This window comes from Lobosporangium transversale (genome assembly GCF_002105155.1).
Source record: "Lobosporangium transversale strain NRRL 3116 chromosome Unknown BCR41scaffold_9, whole genome shotgun sequence".
In the NCBI taxonomy this organism is placed as follows: domain Eukaryota; kingdom Fungi; phylum Mortierellomycota; class Mortierellomycetes; order Mortierellales; family Mortierellaceae; genus Lobosporangium; species Lobosporangium transversale.
This window is the reverse complement of record NW_019028987.1, coordinates 321235-344102: the sequence shown is the minus strand read 5'-3', so window position 1 is coordinate 344102 and position 22868 is coordinate 321235. Positions and strand designations below refer to the sequence as shown.

At 41.2% G+C, this 22868-nt stretch overlaps 9 protein-coding genes across 9 annotated transcripts; 4 read left to right on the top strand and 5 right to left on the bottom strand.

The window, feature by feature from the left end:
* Positions 1–132: 132 nt before the first annotated feature.
* Positions 133–5278, top strand: BCR41DRAFT_394078 (C2 domain-containing protein; the record flags this gene model as incomplete). Its single annotated transcript, XM_022028615.1, has 7 exons — positions 133–742; positions 836–915; positions 1036–1266; positions 1420–1722; positions 1847–2112; positions 2195–4043; positions 4175–5278. The coding sequence occupies 7 exons, from the start codon at positions 133–135 to the stop codon at positions 5276–5278; spliced, it is 4443 nt and encodes a 1480-aa protein (XP_021883579.1).
* A 185-nt stretch (positions 5279–5463) lies between these two features.
* BCR41DRAFT_394077 (translation initiation factor eIF-2B subunit epsilon) lies at positions 5464–8149 on the bottom strand (the record flags this gene model as incomplete). Its single annotated transcript, XM_022028614.1, has 6 exons — positions 5464–5535; positions 5659–6569; positions 6684–7264; positions 7425–7676; positions 7772–7896; positions 8042–8149. 6 exons carry the CDS (start codon positions 8147–8149, stop codon positions 5464–5466), a joined length of 2049 nt encoding a protein of 682 aa, XP_021883578.1.
* Positions 8150–8402: 253 nt separating this feature from the next.
* BCR41DRAFT_420323 (Sodium:dicarboxylate symporter family-domain-containing protein) lies at positions 8403–10419 on the bottom strand. Its single transcript, XM_022029883.1, has 2 exons — positions 9982–10419; positions 8403–9868 (listed from the first exon to the last, which is right to left on the bottom strand). The coding sequence occupies exons 1-2, from the start codon at positions 10258–10260 to the stop codon at positions 8573–8575; spliced, it is 1575 nt and encodes a 524-aa protein (XP_021883577.1). The 5' UTR covers positions 10261–10419; the 3' UTR covers positions 8403–8572.
* A 1340-nt stretch (positions 10420–11759) lies between these two features.
* On the bottom strand, positions 11760–12549 carry BCR41DRAFT_245685 (hypothetical protein). Its single transcript, XM_022020154.1, has one exon. The coding sequence runs from the start codon at positions 12354–12356 to the stop codon at positions 11868–11870; it is 489 nt and encodes a 162-aa protein (XP_021883576.1). The 5' UTR covers positions 12357–12549; the 3' UTR covers positions 11760–11867.
* Positions 12550–14642: 2093 nt separating this feature from the next.
* Positions 14643–15891, top strand: BCR41DRAFT_394075 (hypothetical protein; the record flags this gene model as incomplete). Its single annotated transcript, XM_022028613.1, has 4 exons — positions 14643–14744; positions 14859–14925; positions 15053–15697; positions 15788–15891. The coding sequence occupies 4 exons, from the start codon at positions 14643–14645 to the stop codon at positions 15889–15891; spliced, it is 918 nt and encodes a 305-aa protein (XP_021883575.1).
* Positions 15892–15995: 104 nt separating this feature from the next.
* BCR41DRAFT_349098 (S-adenosyl-L-methionine-dependent methyltransferase) lies at positions 15996–17091 on the bottom strand. Its single transcript, XM_022023411.1, has 4 exons — positions 17009–17091; positions 16772–16899; positions 16506–16619; positions 15996–16345 (listed from the first exon to the last, which is right to left on the bottom strand). Exons 1-4 carry the CDS (start codon positions 17062–17064, stop codon positions 16017–16019), a joined length of 627 nt encoding a protein of 208 aa, XP_021883574.1. The 5' UTR covers positions 17065–17091; the 3' UTR covers positions 15996–16016.
* Positions 17092–17210: 119 nt separating this feature from the next.
* BCR41DRAFT_384874 (Pre-mRNA-splicing factor of RES complex-domain-containing protein) lies at positions 17211–19216 on the top strand. Its single transcript, XM_022027616.1, has 5 exons — positions 17211–17457; positions 17591–17764; positions 17902–18417; positions 18578–18966; positions 19089–19216. The coding sequence occupies exons 1-5, from the start codon at positions 17277–17279 to the stop codon at positions 19149–19151; spliced, it is 1323 nt and encodes a 440-aa protein (XP_021883573.1). The 5' UTR covers positions 17211–17276; the 3' UTR covers positions 19152–19216.
* Positions 19177–20883, bottom strand: BCR41DRAFT_319792 (P-loop containing nucleoside triphosphate hydrolase protein). Its single transcript, XM_022021367.1, has 3 exons — positions 19929–20883; positions 19456–19812; positions 19177–19344 (listed from the first exon to the last, which is right to left on the bottom strand). Exons 1-3 carry the CDS (start codon positions 20856–20858, stop codon positions 19213–19215), a joined length of 1419 nt encoding a protein of 472 aa, XP_021883572.1. The 5' UTR covers positions 20859–20883; the 3' UTR covers positions 19177–19212.
* Positions 20884–21027: 144 nt separating this feature from the next.
* Positions 21028–22670, top strand: BCR41DRAFT_420319 (queuine tRNA-ribosyltransferase). The gene is made up of 4 exons (XM_022029882.1): positions 21028–21302; positions 21412–21722; positions 21832–22074; positions 22196–22670. The coding sequence occupies exons 1-4, from the start codon at positions 21102–21104 to the stop codon at positions 22632–22634; spliced, it is 1194 nt and encodes a 397-aa protein (XP_021883571.1). The 5' UTR covers positions 21028–21101; the 3' UTR covers positions 22635–22670.
* Positions 22671–22868: the final 198 nt, after the last annotated feature.

Here is a 22868-nt window from a genome sequence, read left to right as displayed (position 1 = left end):
GATCGCATAAACTATGACCTATACTCACCTGTATCTCTCTCTACTACTGCTACCTGCATGTTTGCAGCACAAACCAGTCCTTACGTTCACTAAATAGCTCGCTATATCACATTAAGCTCTCTATAACCGTAAATGGATCCCACTCAGCAGCTCGCTGGTACCAACGGACTTGACGTGGTCCCTCCACTCGCTGCAGACGAATGCCCATCACCTCAGATTCCCGGCCAGGCCCGATTGGACGCAGCTGTGGGTAAAGCTATTGGAGGTACTGTCATCCCCTCCGATATTCGTCCCACTGACCTGCCCAATACAGAAAAACTTGACAACAGCAAGTCCGGAAACCCTTCCAGTAATGGCACGGCTATAGCGGAACCATTGCCACAAACATCGCAGCTAAAACAGAATGGAAAGACGGACCCAAATATCTCAGAATTGAGTCGATCGACTGTGGAAAATACCACTACGACCAAGGCCACTATTGTAGAGAACAGCAAGAACCGTATCCCTGGAGCTTTTCCTGTTATATCACGTATTGGCTGGCTCGAAGCATACAAGCGTACTGATGGCCCCGATAATGAATTCCGTGACAAGTCCATCTGGATGGAAGAGTTTGCAAGTAGCGCACTATTTGGTGCTTTCTGGCACAATGCCGCGGCCCTTGTCGTCATTCCAATTGTGTGTTATGTAGTTTTCAAGCTTGGAGGGGGTTTTGTATCCTTGATCCTCATCATTGCATTTGGAGGTAGGCTAGTGGATCGAAAAAAGAGGAATGTTGTCTATGTATTCGACCAAGACTGACAACCCATGTAAAATGACACCTCATTCATTTATTTAGCAACCTACTACAAGAATTCAATTCGTCGCTTCCGTCGCAATGCCAGGGATGATATTACGCGCGAGTTGATAAAGAATGTGGTACGTATCTACATGACAACCTATTGGCATACTTGAGTTTCTCAGCATCTTCAGAGACCAGCGTTTTCTTCATGCTCAACGTACTTAATCAACCATATCTTGCTGGTACTTCATCTACAGCTCGAAGACGACGCAGAGACAACCGAGTGGATCAATAATTTCATGTCTAAATTCTGGCTCATTTACGAGCCGGTGCTAAGTGCAACAGTTGTGCAAGTGGTCGACAGTATTTTGGTTGATCAGACACCTGCTTTCCTCGACTCGATCCGCCTTACAACCTTCACTTTGGGTACAAAGGCACCTCGAGTTGAGAGCGTTAAGGCCTTCCCAAAGGCTGATCCCGATGTAGTGGTATGTGTTTCAAATTGTCTGGACCAATGGACCTCCTGAGAGTGCGATTTCATGAATAGCGCGTCACACGCATTAGATTTTTTCCAGAGGCCATGCTATGTTCCGCCCGATGCTCAATTGCTCACTATTATCGTTTGTTTGCCCCTCTTTTAGTTAATGGACTGGCGTGTGTCGTTTACACCCACAGATATTGAGGATATGACGCCAAGGCAATTGAGAACGCAGATCAATCCTAAGATTTGCTTGACCATCCGTGTTGGCAAGGGCATTATTGGCGCTGGCATGCCTATTCTTGTCGAGGACATGTCCTTCAAAGGATACATGCGCTTTAAGATCAAGCTGACATCCAACTTCCCTCATATCAAGACTGTTGATTTTTGTTTTCTAGAACCACCAGAGATTGATTATGTCCTGAAGCCTGTTGGAGGTGAAACATTTGGCATGGATATTGCTCACGTAAGTCTCACGCTCTCTAGTTCATTAGATTTTGAAACGTTCTGCCGAGTCGCATGCATGCGGTGAATCAAGCTTGTTTGATGTTGAGCCATGTTATTTGGGCTTTTGGACATTTCAAAAATAGATCCCCGGTTTGCAGTCCTTCATCCGTGACCAGACCCATGCCATCTTGGGGCCCATGATGTATGCTCCAAATGTCTACACACTTGACTTGGAGCAGATGATGACGGGTGGCGCATCCTTGACTGCCGCCACTGGTGTAGTTCAATTTACAATTTACAATGCCAAAGATCTCAAAAACACAGAGTTGGTTGGAAACTCTGATCCTTATGTCAAGATCCGTCTTGGTAACCGTCCTGAGCTCGCTACTACTGCAGTCAAGGAAGATACGTAAGTGATCACCACCCTAATACATAAGTGTTAAACCATCATTGAAAATATTTTACTCATAGCGTTTATTGACACTTCATAGCCTGAATCCTGTCTGGAACGAAACCAACACTATCTTGATCAATAACTTGAACGAAGTTGTTTGTATGGAGATCTTTGATAAGGACAATGTCCGCAAGGATCGTCCATTGGGCCAAGCCGTTTTTGATTTGAAGACTTTGGAGGAAGATCCCCTGCAAGATGATGTTTGGTGTAAAGTTCTCCGTAACGGCAAGGAGCGTGGAGCTATTCGTATCCGTGCTGCCTACTTCCCAGTTCAGACACCGCAACCTTCTGCCGATGGAAAAGAGATGGTTCCAGTCGAGTCTAATTCGGGTATTCTAGCTCTCAACCTTGCTCAAGCTAAAGATATTGCACGCACTGGAAAGACCAAATCGAGCTGTAAGGTCTATCTTAACGGTTGCTTGGCGCACACAACCAAAGCTATGAGTGGTGCCAATCCTGCGTGGGGGGCTGAAGTTGATCTCTTCATCACTGATCTGGAGGCCGCTCAGATCGCCATTGAGGTTGTGTCAGATGATAACGTTATTGGTTCATACGGCGTCCCTGCCAGCCGTCTACTCAAGGATACTAACGACAAGGTTGACTGGGTTACTCTCCAGGGCGGTGAAGGCACCGGAAAGATGAAGATAACCGGTGTTTGGAAGCCTGTATTGATGGGCGATGACCTGAACCCGAATACTCACAAGCCTGCCTTTGGTGTTATTCGTATTCAAATGTTCGGTGGGCGTGATCTTCGTAATGTTGAGATCGGAGGCAACTCTGATCCATATGTCATCATTACAGGTGATAAGGGTTTGAGTCGTGGACGGACTAAGGTCATTGACAGCGACTTGAATCCTGTCTGGAACGAGATCTTCTATGTCGCTGTAAACTCGATGAAGCAGACCTTTGGATTTGAATGCTTTGATTTCCAGAAGGTTACAAAGGATAGAACCTTGGGCAGGACTGAATTCGCTGTTAGCGAAATTGTGGAGGAACTTCCGGACAAGGCTGGATATGTGGCCCGTCCAAAGATCGACCGTTGGGCACCTCTGATTCAGAAGGACGGCAGCAGCAAGGGTGAGCTGCACTACGAGCTCTCATTCTTTCCATCACTTAGGCTTGCCGAAGAAGCTACTGAAACTGAGAAGGCTACGGCTGCAGCTCCTTCTAATTCCAGTGACCCTAAGGCTGCGCCCGTTGAAGTTGTTGATACCACCGATCCATCTCCCAACAATATGCAAAACTCTGTCAAGACCGCAGTGGAAACTGCATCCATCACGTTGCCTCCCAACACTATCTACAAGAGCGAGGCCCTGGACTATGACTCTGGTATTTTGGTCACCCATTTGATCGGAGCTGAGCTAGACCGGTCCAACACATACTGTGAGTTCTACATTGATAGTGATAGCTACCAATTCAAGTCTCAGGTCCAAAAGTCTCGTAATCCCAAATGGAACGAGATTGCTGATATCTTTGTCAAGGAGTTGGAATATGCCAAACTGAACATTCTAGTCAAGGAAAAGTCGTCTTTGGAAAAGGATCCTATTATTGGCACTTTCTCTGGAAGCGTGTTTTCACTCTTGGAATCCACACCTAAAGATGGTGCAAAGTTCCCTATTCTAGACAAGGCTGATCAACGCGGAACATTGCACTTGAAATTTGAATACCTTCCTGTGTCCATTGAGCTGCTACCCAAGGAGCGCCTGGATAATATGGGCAACATGGCCGTAACGCTCATTCGCGCCAAAGGTCTTATCGCTGCTGATCGTAGTGGTTCCAGTGACCCATATGTTATCTTCAGAGTGAATGGCAAGGAAGTCTACAAGTCGGAGGTAGTCAAGAAGACTCTGGACCCAGAGTATAACGAGACTTTTTCTGTACAAATCGTAAGTTGTCTGATTTTTTTTTTTTTTTTTTTTTTTTAATGGTCAAGTATAATCATGAGGTTATTTGAATACGATTTATGCGCTAACAACGATCATATAAATTTGTTACCACGGAAACCTTGTTTCTCTAGACCTCTCGTGCAGAAGATCAATTCACATTCGAGGTGTTTGATTGGAACCAGCTTTCTACCGCCAAGTCCTTGGGTTCGGGCTCATTGAGCCTTACCAACCTCCAACTAGTTCTTCCTAATGAATTCATGATTCCACTGAAGAATAAGGAGAATAGAGGCGAGATTCAACTGCGCGTCAAATTTATGCCTGAATTCTTGTCATCCAACAAGAGGTCGAGCTTTGCAGCGACCTTTATTGGTGGAGGTGTCGGCGTTGTGACAGGAGGTGTTGGTCTGGTGGCTGATGGTGTTGGAGCTGTCGGGCAGGGCGCTTTGAAAGGAGTGGGTACTGTAGGTAAAGGTGTCGGTACAGTTGGCAAGGGTGTCTTTGGAGGCATTTCGGCAGGCGCATCTGCTTTGGGCCTGCATAAGAGGGACAAATCTGATGCAGCACCACAGCGAGCACTGGAGCCTCATCCAAGCATGATGCCCACATCTGAGGCACCCCATACTGCTCAACCTGTTCCATCTGCTCTGGCAGTTCAGGCAGCTTCGACCGTTCAAGATGCTCGGCTCACCAACTCTGAAGGCACTCTCAACGTCAACTCGTCCCCTACTCGCACAGGCTTTGGAACCAGCCGCTCACGTACATCTTTGGTCGACAACGGTGATATCATTGGTGAGCCCGGTACGTTGACCATCCACGTGATCGAGGCAGATGGTCTCTTGGGGGTTGACAAAAGCGGAACTAGCGATCCTTATGTCCGAGTATCGCTCGGTGGTAAGAACTTGCTTAAGACCAAGGTTAAAAAGGAAAATTTATCACCTAATTGGAACGAGTCTGTAGTGGTACCTAACATTACAGGACACCCACTGACGATCAACTTTATGGTCCGAGACCATAACACACTTGGAAGTGATAAAGATCTGGGTGAATTCGACCTTCGTCTTTGGGAATACATCCAGCCTCTAACCGAGACTCAGTCAGGTGAATATAAGGCAGACTTCTGGGCACCTCTCGCTAAACCATCTGGTGGACGTCTCCATCTCATGCTTGAGTTTGAGCCTGCAGGCGAAGGCAGCGATGTTGAGAAGAAGAGAAGGGGTCTTTTTAGCAGAAAGTAAAAAAAAAAAAAAAAAAAAAAGTAACAGAAAATAGTAAATTGTATAATATATACCATACCAATATATGTATGTGAATAGACAGCCATTAAAATAGCTTTTTATTTATCTTATTTTATTTGTTTTTCTTTACAAGTCTAAGGATGCATACCACGTTGGTTTTGTCTTGGATATACTGAATAACAAACCTACTCCGAATCTTCATCTTCATCATCCTCTTCTGACTCTGATTGTTCCAAAAATTCAATCATAGGAGTCGCCTACAAGTTATAAAAAAAAAAAAAAAAAAAAAAAAATAGCAAATTAACAATAACGCACATAAAGTCAGTGCGATAGGTTCAAGTTGGTCATAAAAAATAAATAATAGTAATAATAATACTAACCACTTTGTGCAGTCTCTTCTCCGTCTCAGTGCCGTCCCGGCTTGCCTCAGAATGATACCACTTCAAGATAGAGTCCTCCTCTGCAATTTCTTCGTCATAAAAGTACCGCAATGTAGGTGCAAAGATCTTTTGTGCCAGAGCTGGGTCCTCATATATGGTTGCACATGCTTTTTGTAAAATAAACAAACCATCAACTTGATCTTCTTCATCATGAATCATCTTTCCAATAAGAGGGCCCCATTGTGTCAGAACCGCCTTGACTGTCTTCTTGGAACCAGCTTTAGCGCTCAAATCGATGTTCTTGAGCACACCAGGGATAATTCTCTTGCGCATCTCATGAAAATTGGAATTAGAGGCCATACGCAATGTGTTTAACTCTAGGGCTGCAATGTCCACATCATGATCCTCTTTGAAAGCACGTTCCAAGGTTTGAGTAATCTCACGGTCCAGTTCCTCTGCAGGGTTAACCTCATCTTCCTCCACATCTGATGCTTCACTCTCAAATTCAGACGCAGATTCCTCTTGCTGTAGCGTCTCAAAGTTGAGTGCGGACATATCAAATGCTAAACGGTTCACCTGCTTGTTTCTTGGATCGACTTGATCTTCCTCATCATCTGAATCCTCTGCTTCCTTGAACGAGCGGCCGTGACCTGTAGCACCAACGACAGCAGGCTCTGATACCAGTTCATCTTCTCCTTCTTCCTCATCAGGTAAGGCGGTAATACGACTATAAGGTGGTACAGTCGTGTTGGCTCCTATGATCACATTGAATGAGATTAAGCAACCTTTGCTGACAGTCACTCCCTGTTCAAGAACTGCTCCATTAGCAATAATACTACGCTGAACCACACAGTTGTCCTTGACCGTGACATTATCCCAAATGTATGCATTATCGATCTTGACATTAGCACCTATTTATAAAAGAAAGAAAGAAAGAATAAAAGGAAGAAACAAAATTAAGAAACAAGCAAAATTAAGAAACAAAATTAAGAAATAAAATTAACAGGTCTTATCACTAACTTTACCAATGACACAGTTCTTGCCAATGACACAGTTAGATAGCACAGAATTCTCAGCAATCTGCGTATTTGCTCCGATGACCACTTTTTCCTCCACGACACAGGTTCTGGAGAGAACCACGCTCTTCTCCTTATAAACCAATCCACGCCTGTATTCATAGCAATCCCCTGTTGGCAAATTACTGTCAGGTACCATCGGGAATGTCCATCGAGAGATGATGTCCTTGCTAACGGCATCATACATTTGTGTACTCCGGACACGGGCTGCATAGACATCACTGACTTCATGGAAATGAATGGTCTTGCCCAACAGATCTGAAGTCAAGATACCATGGACAAAATCTGCTCGGATGTCCTGATAATCGAAATTCTCTGTAAACAATGCTGGCACTTCAACAGAACAAATGTCGATTTGACAATCAATCAGATCATTTCGGATCTGGATTTCGGGGTGTTTTTCAAAAATCTCCATATCCATAGTCATTCTCCGATCCTGGCGTGTACTCTTGAACGCCTTGACAGGTTGGTAGTGCAAACATTCCTTTGACGACTGATCCAGTACAAAAAGCGATCCATCACCTACAGCTCTAATGTATGATATTTTTTTAAAAAAAAAAAAAAAAAAAAACTATTCATTACACTCAATTCAATCACACATGGGATATCACCGAGTGACTCACTATTTGTTGTATTTGTTCCTTCCTATTGATTTTTTTTTTTTTTTTTTTTTTTTTAAAAAAAACGTACCGACTCCTGTGATGTGGACTAGCTTTCTTGAGAACCATGGTCATGATTGCACTTTTATCAGCCTGACGTCTGGCACGATGTTCCTCCAAGACTTTGTCCAACTTCATGTTTGAGACCACATCTCCACTGACAAGAATGAAATCCGTATCGATTAACTGCTTAGCATCAAGTTCTCTCATGGCGTCTCCGACCGAATAACACTCCTGTGATACGATCGTATGAATCTTCATGTTGGATGTCTTTTCATATTGCCTAAAAGTCAAAACAAAAAGACGCGTTGCCTTTATTGTCAAAAGCCTTTTTACACACACATATAAAGGCAAAAACAAAAACAAAAACAAACTTACTTGACATAGTCCTTGACCTTTTCGGAATGAGAGCAACAAAAGACATAGATCTCCTGAACACCAGCAACAGCTAGGAACTCGAATGTGTATGAAATGAGCGGAACATTGCAAAGAGGCAACAGGCACTATAGTTTATCCAATAGATATTCTTTTAGTTTCAAGCCTCTCTCTGTTGACTAGTTTTTTTTTTTTTTTTTTTCTTTGGTTATAATAATAATAAAGGAAAAAAAAAAAAAAAAAAAAAAAAAAAAAAAAAAAAAAAAAACTCACTCGAGCAGTTTCAAGAGTAATGGGCTGGAATCGCTCGTCAAAACTGTCAGCAAGAATGACCGCCTGCAATAGCTGCTCTGTGGATTCAACTTTTTCTTTTGGAGGCATTGTGTCTACAAGTGGTGGGGAAGAAGGAGGGCAAAAGGAAAAACACAAGGCGCACTTTAAAGGATCGAACAGAGAGTGTTGCCGAAAATAAACGGGCATAAACTGTCCCATTCCTTCATACATTTCAATCCTGAAAAAGCACAGGTGATCTGCCCTTAAAATACTGACTCACTCGCACCTTACAATTTCTTCCACTCAAATGTGACTAAATCCATGGCTCAGCCACAAACTACAAATTATCCTTTAAAAATATAAATATGAATATATTTTTATTTATTTATTTATTTATTTTCGGGTATTATTATACAATGCGAAAAAGCTACGAAGGAGGGTGGAGGAATGATGTATACAGATGGCTTCCAGCGCTGAATAGATAAATTTATAGACAAATGGATGAAGTTCGAAAAAGTAAAAAGAGCTGGTTTATACAATGTTGTCGCCTTGGTTCTGGTGACGCTGCTGCGTGTTCTGCTCTGTACGGGAATTCAATGCAGAGGAGGTTGAGCGAACAGAACGAATTGAGGCCTTTTCAGCGTGGTTGTCGTGGTGAGGATGTCCGTATTGATGATTGTGGTGGTGGTCAGCATTGTACTCTTGAGCCTCGACCTCGTCCATGGTCAGGGTCTCGGGTTGGGCGACCTGACGTGCTTTCCATTCATCGTTACGGAACTCACCCTCCCATCGGGAGATGACAGCGCAGGCAGTCATGTTTCCGAGGACGTTGATCGAAGTACGGGCCATATCCATGAAAGCATCAACACCCATGATCAATGCCAACGGGGCCAGGGGAATGTTGGCATTTGACAAGGTTGAGATCAAGACGATGAACGAAGCACGGGGCACAGCAGCCACACCCTTTGAGCTCAGCATCAAAGTAATCATGATGAGAATTTGCTCTCCGACGCTCTTAGTGATTCCAGCAACCTGGGCACAGAAAATGGCGGCAAGGGCGAGATAGAGGGTCGAGCCATCCAAGTTGAAAGAGTAGCCCGTAGGGATGACAAAAGCAACAATCTCGGGAGGGCAGCCAAAGGCAACCATGTTCTCCATAGCTTTGGGAAGAGCAGACTCGGACGATGCGGTAGCGAAGGCCATGATGAAGGGCTGACTAACGGTCTTTACAAAGTCTCTAAGGGGAATACGGCACAGAAGGATGATGGGGAGGAAGACCAAGATTGCAAAGATGATCAATGTAGCGTACAGAGTTCCGACCAGCTTTCCAGAAACAGCCAAGGCTTCAAGACCATACTTGCCAACAGTGGCGGCAATGGCACATCCAATACCGATGGGAGCGTAGTTCATGACGAGCTCAACGACCTTGAACATAATATTGGATAGTGAAGCATTAAAGTCAAGCATGACCTTTTTTGATTGAGCATCGGCTCTCATGATTGCAACGGAAAACATGACGGCACAGAAGACGATGGCCAAAACAGCATCGTGCCGGGACATGGCCCCGAAGAATGATTGAGGGACGATCGTCTCCATCTCTGTGACCCAAGTGATGGGCTTGTTCTCTGCCGTAGGGGCCTCCAAGCCATCCATGGAGAATCCGTGTCCAGGCTTTGCGATGTTGACAGCGAGAAGACCGATGATCAGAGCAAATGTAGTGACGACTTCAAAGTAAATGATAGACTTTAGCGCGAGACGACCGACTCTCATAAGATCATCTCCATGACCGGCAATACCGACAACCAGGGTTGAGAAGATTAGAGGTCCCTAATAAAGGCGAGGAAGAGTTTTAGCTGATTGAGAAAATGGACATGTAGATAGATCAAGGGATTAAGAAGCATATAAATTATTGAGAAAATTTAATCTTTTTGTAAACTTACGACAATGATCTGAATCATGCGGATAAAGACGCGTCCCATGGGCTCAAGCTCGACAGCAAAAGTTGGAGCAAACTTGCCAACGATGATTCCAATGATCATGCAGATGACGATCCAGATGGTCAAATTGGTGTACTTGCGCAGGAAACGGAAGGTGAGGGCGAAGGGGAAAAAGACGGTGGAGAAAAAGCTGCGTTTTTGAGTGGCAGGTTCATCTGGATAGATGATGGGGCTGTCATTGTGCTGGGCTGCAGCATCCTTGCGCTGGAACAAGTTCTTCATTTGATTCTAATCTTTTATTTTTGCAGGAGAGTGGTGATGGGGATCCGAAGGCTGAATACTAAACAAGACTAGGAAAGTTGCAGATTCTGAATGGCAGGTAGAGAGATAGGAAGATATGAGCCGTGGGAGGAAAGGAAAGAAAAAAAAAAAAAAGAACCAGAGGAGAAGGAAAGGAGAAGAAGAAGGCTTGAAGAAAGAAAGAAAGAAAGAAAGAAAGAAAAAAAGAAAGGAGAGAAGGAAAGAGTGAGAAGAAGAAGAAGAAGAGGAAGTGGAGATGAAAAAGAGGAATGGAGGTGGAGGTGGAGATATTTATACAGGATTGGAAAAGGAAAGGAATGGGAGAAAAAGGCAAAAGGCAAAAGGCAAAAGGCAAAAGGTAAAAGGTAAAGGGTAAAAGATAAAAGGTAAAGAGTAAAAGGTAAAAAGTAGGTAAATTATTATATAAAATGTAAAAGGTAAAAAAACAAAAGAAAATGTCCGTTTTTGATCAAGATTAAAAGGTTTATATTCAGTAGGGTAATAGATAATTGTTTTAGAGTCATTGGATAAAATATCTTTATATTATGTATTATATATTGAATTATTTATTGTACTCTATATTATAAATATTTATTATATATATATATATATATACGATAGTAATTTTATTATTTACATGATTACATGGATTACATGTTGTAGAAGACTATCGAGGTTATTCATGTGTAATGTTTGTATGGATTTCTTTTCCTGGAGCAAAAGCATCGATCATACATATATATATATATATAATATCTAGCATATAAAAACAATGTTGATTCCGTGGATCTTTATTTTTTGTTGTTTTCATCTTTTCATCTTTGGCATAACGAATCGAAAATAGACGCCTCCTTGCAGCGAGGACTGACTACACACTTTGTCGATCCTTCATCTCCATCTCCATCTTCGCCTTTACTTTACTTGTTCTTGTTCTATCCCATGTCTACACTATAGTCGAACCCTGTATTTTTGCTCTTTAGCCTGTCGACCTCAACCAAATGGTGGTTGAAGCATATTGAATAGGGTTTTATCTGAATTTCACCGGTGCTTTTTTATGTTTCCTTGTCCTTTTAAAGTTGTGTCTAGTAGAAACTCTCAAGACAAAGCTCACACTAGACTAAACCCAGGCTTATGCACCAATTCGTAACTGATTACATTTTCTTTTCTTTTTTCTTTTTTCTTTTTTTTTTCTCCTTAAAAGAGTGATCGACGCTGTGCCTAGATTGAGTAATGGGGAGGAGTGTGAGAAAAAAAATAAAAAAAAAAAAAAAAAAAAAAAAAAAAAAAGAGAGCAGAGATTCGAGAATGAATTTAAGAATGAAGTGTTCTACTGCATATTCTGCATATTACACAGTAATCAATCCCACAGATGACTGGTGGGAATCCAGGAACAAATGGACGAATAACCGGATTATAAACAACATTATATATATATATATATTATAAATGTTTATACATGACCCAGTCGCTTCCATTGGCCCCATTGGCCCAGTTCTTTTCAGCCGTTTTGATCTCGGTCATTATCTAATTACAATCTAGCCTACAAAATCACATTTGTGTATAACAAACATCACCAAAGAAGCAACCCTTTATCTTTGATAAAGAGTATCCTTTCTAAGCATGTGCTTCAGACCCATGCTCTGTTCGTCTTTCCTTCTTCTTGTCTTTGTCCTTGTCCTTGTCCTTGTCCTTGTGGGAATAAACAATGGGAGTGTACAGGACTGTAGTTCAATCATGTCTGTGCAACCAAAAACGGGTTTGTTTCTTTCGTTCATCTCCCCCCCTCTTTTTGAATCCATTCTCCAGCCCACCAGACCATAAAAGTACCGAAATTGACCAAACGGCATATTGATTGAACTATTTAGGCATAAATAAACAATACACATTCGCCTTGTATCGACACAAAAAAAACAAAAACAAAAACAAAAACATCTAAACATTAGTCTCACTCGCTTTACTTGGATATCTCCATCCCCGAGGCTATCCTTAGCCCAATTTTTTTGTCTTTGTCCGCGTCCTTCATCGACTCCACACATGCCAAAAAAAAAAAAATAAAATAAATAAAGTCGACCATACATTTTAATGAAGAAAAAAGCATTTTTTTTTTTTAAACAATAAGTAGTCTGTCCATATTGTATCTATTCCGTCGTCTAGAGTGCCCCCTCCCTTTCTTTTGGTTTTTGGCTTTTGATTTTGTGTCCAGTTCTTCGTGTGGCTCGGTGAGCGAAGCTTTCCTATCCTATTACATGTTATATACATACATGTTACATTTTGTTTGTCCGACTTGTTTTAGTTTATTCATGTACAGTAGATAGTGTATATTCTTTGCGTTTCTTCAAGACAAGGTTTGCCGTCCTAAATTCAAACGTTGTTTCTTTGCCAATCCATAGTTTTTTACGACCCTCTTTTCGCCGTTAGGCCGCTCGTCTGTCGGTCTACGAGTCCGTGTACAATGCCAGTTAGTAATGCCGTGTACATTTCATGTCGTATCTTCTCATCCTTGTGTCATATTAAAAAATATTCCTACATGTGTATGTTCTAGTTTAACATTAAATGCTATCCACTGTACATGTTTTGTCCTGCATTAAAGAAAAAGGCTCTTCTTGTCAATTACCATTACGATATCTATACGAACTTGCATGTATTTGCATATGTAAAAATGGAAACCGACAGGTACACTCCCACGCTATGTTTGTATTGAGCAGAAAAAAAAAACGGCATAACTTGGTATATACTTCTAGGCGCAGAAGGCTCGTTGATTTTCGCTCTTGTCTTCTTCTTCTTCTACTACTTTCGCTTGTATTTATACGGCGTGAACTTCCCACGCCATTCATTTGGAGAGTTTCAATTTTCACCTCAAATGACTTTGTCAAAACGATACAGCCTCTTCTTTGGGGTGCCAGTCTGATTCAATCGGATATATAATATTTTATGGATAGTCTTGAATGAATGAATGAATTGGTAGTGACCAATCGATTCAATCATCGTTTTTTATATTAAAAAAAAAAAAAAAAAAAAAAAATATGTAGTTCATCTTTTTCTTATACCAATCCCCAGGTTCATAATTCTAGCGCCCGTTTAGTTTCATCCATGTCAGCATTGTCTGTGATCACACACATGTACAAGTGCCCTCGACAGATACATTTGGCACCAACTCTTATTAAAACCTTACCTGGCCTTGCCGATTAATTACCCTACCGGAGAGTTTCTTTTTGTTGCCTTTGGTGTCCACCCTGGATAAATGAGTACAGTACCTTATCCTCGTTTAGTTGCGAACATATTCTACCCTTTTATTGATTGAATTGACTTCAGAGCGATCATGGTACACTGAATTAATATGATTTTAAAATATGTATAAATTAATAAATAAAAAAATAAAAAAAAAAAAAATAAATAAAAAAGAGAGAGAGAAAGAGTGGCTGATGTCGCATGGGTTAATGAAAAGTATATATTCTCCGAGAGAGTAAATGGCAGACACTTGTTCTACAAGCACAACGCACGCGAGATGGTTAATTGTATTCTTGCAATCACAGATTGACATTTGTATGCAGAGATGTAACGATGATCATGGCCCCGTATATCATCCAGATAACCGGGGGATATGCATGATTATGAAGCCCATGCATTCATTGTCCGTTGTATAAATGTACATGTAATCCGTTTCATTTGGTTGGGATCCCTTATATTTTTTGGGTACTCTCGAGTGTATTGGCGAGTTTTGTTGCAAGTTCGTCACGTAGTGAGATGCTGCCAAACCAATTCAATCATTGTTTTTAGATTATATATGGGGATCGTGTCCAAATGAAATGGGCGATAGACTAGTCTATGGCATTGTTTATTTATTTGCTCCTGTGATGATATCATCATCCAACATAAACTTTATATTATTTTAGCTATTTAGCGGAAAATTTGCTTCTATAAACAATTATATAATAATTTTACTAATATTAATAGTAATAATAATAGTAGTATATATATATATAGCATATATAACATTATAGATATGTATTTTCTGTTGCCACCAAAAGATCTGACTTGTCGTTCGCGCATTAAAGTCTTTCTTCACTTCTCGTAATTCGATTTCAGATGCTTCTTCTGTCTCTCTCTGCCCAATCCCGTCAGATCTAGAAACTAAAAATAAAAAGCAAGTGTTTCATTAACCATCTCAATGTTCCGGATTCACTCGAAACAAAAAAAAAACGCGCCTAGTCGTTATTCTATCCCCTCATTTCCCTTTCTCTATCCCTACCCTTCCTCCTCCTATACCGCTTACAATCCCCAAACGGCTCTTTAGTGTCCTTTTTTTTTTTTATTTTTTTTTTTACTATCTTACTGTCTATTTGTTTGTCTTTAATTTGGCAACAATGGCACAAACACTGCCTTTAAAGTCGATCATGCCCTCTGCATCTTATGTAACGGCAGAACCAACAATAACAAATATCGCACACTCATCCGATGCCAATCATGTATGCCGTTGACAGAAATAATGTCGTGGTATTTTTTTTTTTTTTTTTTTTTTTTTTTTTTTAAGCTTCGTAATTAAACCAATATTTCTTCTATTATCTTTTATTTATGTCAAGGTGCCAACCTACATTTCGACGCGAGAGTTCACCGTTGGCGGGTTAACATTATTGCTGATCGCGCTCTGTAAGTTCTGTAACCATTTCTATGTCAATTAAAAGTTGGATTTGAAAAAAAAAAAAAAAAAAAGAAAAAGAAAAAGAAACTAACGACAACCCACCATGCTTAATAAAAATACACTGCATGTTAAAAGGCTGTCTTGCCGCAATGATCACGCGCTTTCAACGACTAGATCGACAAAATGTCCTCGCAGTTGATCAACAAAAAGCTCTCGTACTGAACCAGGGTATTATCAACAGATTCTTCCCTATCCGTATTTATCCCACTTCTACTCAGTATTATTTCATGAGCACCAAAGATGGTACTTTAGTTGTTGCAGATTCATCCAATCCCGCAGAATATGTCCAAAAGTTGGAAGAAATAGAATCAGCTGCTTTTGAAAAGCAGCATTATCTATCATCATCAGATCAACAACAACAACAACAACAGCAACAACGACCCCAAAATGCTGCCATCATGAGTTTATCCCGACTTGGCCGTTTATGGAGTCGTGACTCTTCACCTCTGGGCCGTACATCAAGTTGTAACTCTTTTAATTTTTGGGGGGAGGCTCCAGCTCGCATGCCGGCGATCACTACAATGGCACTTCAGAGAACACCAATGGTACGATCTTCAAATCCATTCGTGATCCCCATCCAAACAAACGTGACAGTAGATTGCCAGGTTGCTACAGATCCTGAGACAGGAGAGATCTGTTCAATTTGTCTCTGCGACTATGCCATGGGCGATCGGATCCGAGTGCTTCCATGCAGCCACGAGTATCACCCCGAATGCATTGGTAAGCGCGCCTCTCTCTCTCTCTCTTTTTTTTTTTTTTTGTGTGTATCTTGCACTTTCTTATAAAAATGCCCTTTGGATTGTTTCCTAGATGTGTGGCTCTCCACCAAATCAGTCTTTTGTCCGCTCTGTAAGCATGATCTACTGAGTGACATCCTGCCCATCTGCTCAGATTTCCAAATTCTCAAGATCTAGTCATGTTCGCATACTCCTTTTCTTCACTTTAGCAGTGTAACTTCAATCATACCATCTCATCCCGTACACAATTCTTTTTAAATTTATCTTTATCTATCTCGAATGGAGCGTTATTTTATTTCATTCTATGATGACTCTTGGTCCCGTTTGATCATATGGTAGAAAAAATAATGGAATGCATCACCAAGCGTTGATGTTTCCACAGTCCAGCAGGGCCGTTCCAGGTGCCTTTTCCGAAAGTGAGGTTGGCCAAAAGTAATGTACAAGAACTGACCGCCCACCTTCAGGACTCGAACAACCTCATCCACTTCTTGTGCTACAGTCCGAACAAGCTCTGCATCCGGATTCCAGACATCACCACGATCACACATCAAGGCATCCATCGTACCCTTATCGATCGCAACATCAAAGCTGCTGTCTTCAAATGTGAGATCCCGGATATCCATCTCAATCCCTATTACGTTGTTGTTTCGAACCATGTCATCAAATTGAATCTGTCAAGACGCCAAAAGGGCCATAGGAAGCAAAAATAATAACAACAACGATAATAGTAGTAATAAAAATGTGATTACACCAATGATGGAGAGGGGGTTTTTCTTTTCCTTTTTCCTTACATTCCATCCCAACACGTTCCTTGCACTTTACTTTCATATTTTCTATAACAGTCTTTGAAAAATCAATGTTGACAATATTATGATACCCATCGTCGTACATGTCTTCTGAGAGTGCTGTTATTGTACAAGAAAAAGAAAGAAAAAAGAAAGAAAGAAGCATTTATATTTGTATACAGTCGTGAATAGTTGAAGAACGGAGCAAATTCAAAAAAAATAAAAAAAAAAAAAAAAAAAGCAAGTCTTTGAAGAACAAGGAAAATACATACTGGAGTTACCGCAACCAAGCATTAATATCCTAGCATCTTTTGATTTGATGTGTTCATTCAGCAAAGGCTTCAACTCTGCATAAGTCTTGAACCAGTCAAACGATTCTTCGCGCGCATACCGCTCCTCCCTGTAGAGTTTAATAGTAAAGTATTAAATGTATGAACCGATATTTGGGGATCTGATTGATAGCACATTTTTGTCATCTGCTGTTACGACCTGTGCCGTCGTTTCTATACCAGTAATCCTTTCTTTTGTAAGCGGTCGGGTCATCGGGTACATCTGCATAAACCATTTGTTGACAAGGCGAAATGAAAGTTGGGGAAAGGCAAAAAAAAAAAAAAAAAAAGATCTGTTTCTGTTTGTGTATGTGTGTTGTTTGCCCGTACTTGTCATGTGGCGCAGAGGATACCATTTCTGTCAGAGACCAAACTGATCAGAATCTCTTTTCAATCAAACCGGAGACACACGAATTCACCATCACTCTCAAACACTAAAGTACCCGTCATGTCAACTCAGGATTATCTTAAAAAATACATGACCAAATCAACATCGGTGGATGAAAACAAAAAACACAAATCAAAGAAAAAAAAAATCACCAAAGCTATAGTTAGAAAAGGCAACTTTGCAATTCATGACGAAGACGGGGATACATGGCGAACCCCTGCATCAGAATCCGAAGACGATAGTACGTATTTTGTCTCTTTGGACATCGCTCAAAGCAGGATTTCCTCGGTGGGGTCTTTTTTTTTTAATTTTTTATTACAATGTTACTGAAACCAACAGTCTCCTTCCATTATCATTGCTTTTGGCAACGTTAGTACCTATCATAGAACAGCCAAAAGCACCAGTATATAAATCAAGCTCGAGTAACTGGACCACTATCCGAGAAGGCGAACCAGAACCATCGCGCGAAGAAAAGCTACAGAGAAACGTTTTACCAGAGTGGGATGATGTCGAGGATGAGGACGAACGACCTGCGATTGCTGGCATTGGTAAGTTTATGGTCTAGAAACTATCAAAGCCGTTTTTATTTATTTTGCTTTATTTGTTTCAACTCTGCATTATATCGTCAGTGCTGTCAATTGAAGTCTCATTACCTTCTATTTTTATTTTTATTTTTATTTTTTAGTTGTGGAAACCGAATCATCTGCACGTTTGCGGAAAACAACCAAGAGTACAAAGGAGTCATCAAAACCAAAGGAACGATGGAGAGAATCTTCAAAGCCCATTATGAATCAGGATCACTCACCAGCCCAAGATGAACATACAGCTATCAAGAGGAAGGTACTTTCGCCATCGCCACCACTAGTACGAGGTCGCTTGTCAGAACCATCAAGAGGCTATAGACATTCTTCCTCATTATCGAGATCACGGTCACGATCGCCTATTCAACAAAAACGAAGGAGGTCATCGTCGCGTTCACCCTCGCCTTATTCAAGGAGAGAAGACCGAAGCCCATCATCGCCAAGCTCACGGGCTCGATCAGTTGAACGCATGAGCTCAGGAGCTGCAGTGGGCTTGCAAACAGCTACCCAGGTGAAGTATGATCTACAGCGGCGGCAACAGGAGCATCAGGAAAAAATGAACACATTAGATCCCACCAAGAGTGGTCGAGATTCAGAGACAGTATATCGCGATGCTCAAGGTACATTCACTGAACTTTATCATACGGAACAGAGAGAGAGAGAGAGAGAAAGAAAGAGAGAGAGATCTTATTGTTTAGCATGGGATTAATGTACATATGTTATCAATATCTAACATGGATCATTGGATTGTTTTTTAAATACTTTTTCTATATTTTGCAGGACGGAAGATTGACCGAGTTCAGGAAAAAATTGAAAAGGCGGAGGCGGCACGTCGTGAAATCGAAAAACAGGAACGTATGATGGAATGGGGTAAAGGTCTTGTACAGCGTGAAGAGGAGGCTGAGAAAAAGAGGAGAGAAGAGGAAGAAAAATTCAAGCCTCTTGCTCGATATATGGACGATGAAGAACTGAACGAAGAACTGAAGGAGCGAGAGAGATGGAATGACCCAGCGGCGAGGTTTTTGTCAGGAACAAAAAAGACCAAGAAGGCCGTTCGCAGATACCCAATATATCAAGGAAACATTCCGCCAAATCGGTTCAATATAAGACCTGGCTATCGATGGGATGGTGTTGATCGTTCCAATGGATTTGAGAAGAGTTATTTTCAGGTAATGTGTTATTTTAAGTATTTTTTTTCTTTTTCTATTTTATATATATATATAAATCTTTTTATGGTTTGTTTTATGTACGCTTACTAACTAATGGTATCTTGGTTTACGGCATTTTACAGCGCATCAATACACAAAAAAACAGAGCTATGGAAGCACATTTGTGGAGCGTGGAAGACATGTAGTTTTGAAACTTTCATTGCATTGTCCAATAATGACTATTATAAATATTGTATACTTCTTCCTTTATACTTTTTTGGGTCGAACTTTTACTTGTAGATTGAGCATGACCCTTCTTTGCAATGCACTTCCAACTGCTTGTCTTGCTTTCAATGTGAGATCCCTAATTACAGATCCATTAGTGCCAACAATGATTTTCTAAAAATGCAGATGGATATAAATAATCATCAATATAAAAAAGAATACTTGTAGTCCAAAATGTTAGATATTATTCCAAAAAAAAAAAAAAAAAAAAAAAAAAAAGATTACCTTTAAGCCTGGTCGTTCAACTATCAAACTTTGGTCAATCCTAAGTACTTGGTCCTGTAATTCTGTCCACCCAACGTTTTCTTGCTTGACATTATATGGGACCTTGAGTATCTCATATAACACAGATCGGATCGAATCTTCGACACGGCTTAGATCTGACCGGTCAGATTTTTGGTCCGCTGGATACAGCCAAGGCCCTGGCTTTGTGAGGGACATGAGATGTGAACGAAGCTCATGAATCCCAACCACAGGCGCTTTGGCACTAGTGTAAATGACCTTTACAAAATTTGGGAACTTTTGATTGTATTCTTGAACAAACTTTTGCAATTTCTCTTCTTGACCTTTTACTAGGTCCATCTATAGCAAAGTTTTTTCATACAGGAAAAAAAAAAATGTTAGAAACCCAAAAAAAAAAAAGACTAACGAAGTATTTTCATGAGTGTTTTTTTTTTTTTTTTTTTTTTTTTTTTTACCTTATTGAAAATTAATGTTGCAGGAATGTTAGTTTCCATTTTTTGGAGTCTTTCAAACAAATATTTTTCTGTGACCAGTGAATGCTCGAGAAGCTTATGGCAATCCATAACGACCAGGAGATGATCTGCATCCTCAATTGCTCTCCAAGAGGATGTCACTAGTTCTCGGTTTAGTCTTGATATGTTTTTCTCCGGAACTACCCCTGGCGTGTCGTAGAATATGATTTGCTTGTTTTCCTGTGCTAACACGGCTCTAATCCTCTCTCGTGTAGTATGAGGACGGATCGACACAATCGAGACTGTACTTTTGACAAGATCGTTCACAATAGTGGATTTTCCAACATTGGGAGGCCCAATGAGGGCAATCTTGGCAATCTCAGGGTTGTTGGGCTGAGTAAAGTCTCGAACAACCTTGGGTAACCGGACAGTCATGTCTGCAGGACTGGTGAAAATTGGCATGTGCCGATCTGGTCCTTGCTTATGCTTACGTTGATGTTGGTGTAACGGTTGGCGAGGTACATTTTCCCCTTGCGCTTGTGGCGTAGGATGAGATAATAACGGTAACGATTTGCTTGCAGGATCATGGATCGATCCGGTTGTTATTGCGACAGAGTCAATAGGACGTGATAATGGTGTCAACTGCGTTGTAAGTTCCCGTAGCTTGAGTCTCTTTTCCAGAAGATTCAGCTTCAATTCTTCTAATGATTGTTGGGTCGCTGTCGTGTCCTCGTTATGTATGCTGCCTTGGTTACTGTTGCTACTGCTATTGCTCTTCGCCTTGCCCTTGGGCTTGGTTGTTTTAGTGGTAAAGTGACAGTGTGTAACCCCCCGCATATTCAGAGCAGCATACTTTAACTCCAATACACACCCTCCAAGCTGCGATTGTGTTGCTCGTATAGTCCGAAAGAGCATTGTGCTGCTGGCACTCATAATGTGATGTGTTATTCAAATGGCACCCCTACCTTCAAGACAACAATGTCTCTCGTCTTTTTGACTACCAAGTATGCTTGCGGTCATTGTGGCTGAGACATGTTTTGTTGTTTCACATTGCATTTTTGGTACCTTAAAAAATGATGCCTTGCATCGCAAAAAAAAAAAAAAAAAAAAAAGTTTCATTGTGAATTAGTACAATTTCCTGTCACCATTCAACGCTTCCAACCTGCTACTCTTATAATGAAATCTGCCCTCAAGTGGGAGGTGCTTGCCAAGTGCAGCACTACCAAAGCCAGGGCTGCTGTCCTCACTTTACCTCACGGTCCTGTCAACGCACCTGTTTTCATGCCTGTAGGAACTCAGGGCACACTCAAAGGACTCACCCCTGATCAAATCAAGGACCTTGGATGTCAAATCATGCTTAATAATACCTATCATCTGGTATATATATATTTTCTTTTGATGATGGCTGTTCTTTATAGAGCTTGTGTGTGTGATTGATCGCACGACTTACCTCAATAAATTTTTTGAACACGGCGACGATTCTTAGGGCCTTCGACCGGGTCAGGAATTACTGGATAAATGTGGAGGTGCACATTTATTTCAAGGCTGGAATCGTAACTTGCTAACTGATAGCGGTGGATTTCAAATGGTATCCTTGTTGAAATTGGCGGAGATCACAGAGGATGGAGTTCAGTTTGAGTCACCGCATGATGGGTCATTGATGTTGTTGACACCAGAACATTCCATGTCCCTTCAAAATTCGATCGGAGCAGACATCATGATGCAACTGGACGACGTTGTCTCATCCTTAACAACGGGGCCTCGTGTCGAAGAGGCCATGTGGAGATCTATTCGTTGGTACATATCTACGGCGTTATCAACTCATACCGTGCAGAACTTGAAATGTGAGATATTTCTTTCTCCAATCTCATGTAAACCTCTTTTCTCCTTTATTCTTCCCTCCCAGGCTCGATAGATGTATCAAGGCACACAAGAAGCCCGAAACACAAAATCTATTTGCAATCATCCAGGGAGGATTGGACCCGGAGCTCAGGAAGAAGTGTATTGAAGAAATGTTAAAGCGCGATACACCTGGATACGCCATTGGAGGGCTCAGTGGGGGTGAAGAAAAAGACAAATTCTGGAGGGTAGTGACGCTTTGCACAGACTTGATGCCACGAGAGAAACCCATCTATTGCATGGGAGTCGGGTATGTTGTTTTCTTTTTAAAATATTTTTCAATTGCTTTTTTAGTAGATGAGAATTATGTATCGCTGATAGGATGAGTCCGTTTATGCTATTTTTTTTTCGTCTCCTGTATACTGCTTTAGTTATGCGGAAGACCTGGTTGTTTGTGTGGCATTAGGGGTGGATATGTTCGACTGTGTATTCCCTACGAGAACAGCACGTTTCGGGAATGCATTAACAGCAACAGGAACACTCAGCTTGCGCCAGGCAAAGTTCAGGGATGATTTTAGGCCGATCGAGGAAGATTGCGACTGTGTTACCTGCAAATCATACACGAGAGCTTATTTGTACACGCTGGTGACCAAGGAGACCGTGGGCTGTCACTTGGTCTCGATTCATAACACTGCCTATCAACTCAGACTTATGAGACAGGTGCGCCAGAGTGTCATTGAGGACCGGTTTCCACAATTTATTCATAAATTCTTCAAAGATTTATTTAAGGAGAAGGATGCATATCCAAAGTGGGCCGTCAATGCTCTAAAGAGCGTCAACGTGGATCTCTTAGCAGGAGAAGAGAGCTGAATGGTCCTGAAAAAAAATAAAAATGAAAAGAAAAAGACAGTAAAAGCTGTGGGTTGATACGTCATGAGAGCTTTTTTTTTATGGTTGCTCTCTTTTCTCTTTTGCATGTGCCATTCCTTTCTCCCCATCTTTTTCCTTCAACGTCTAACATCCCGCTTCGCATTCCTGTTGTTTCTCTCTCTTGTGCGCACACACATTTCTTTTACACACCTACACAGTGACGCACAGCAACAT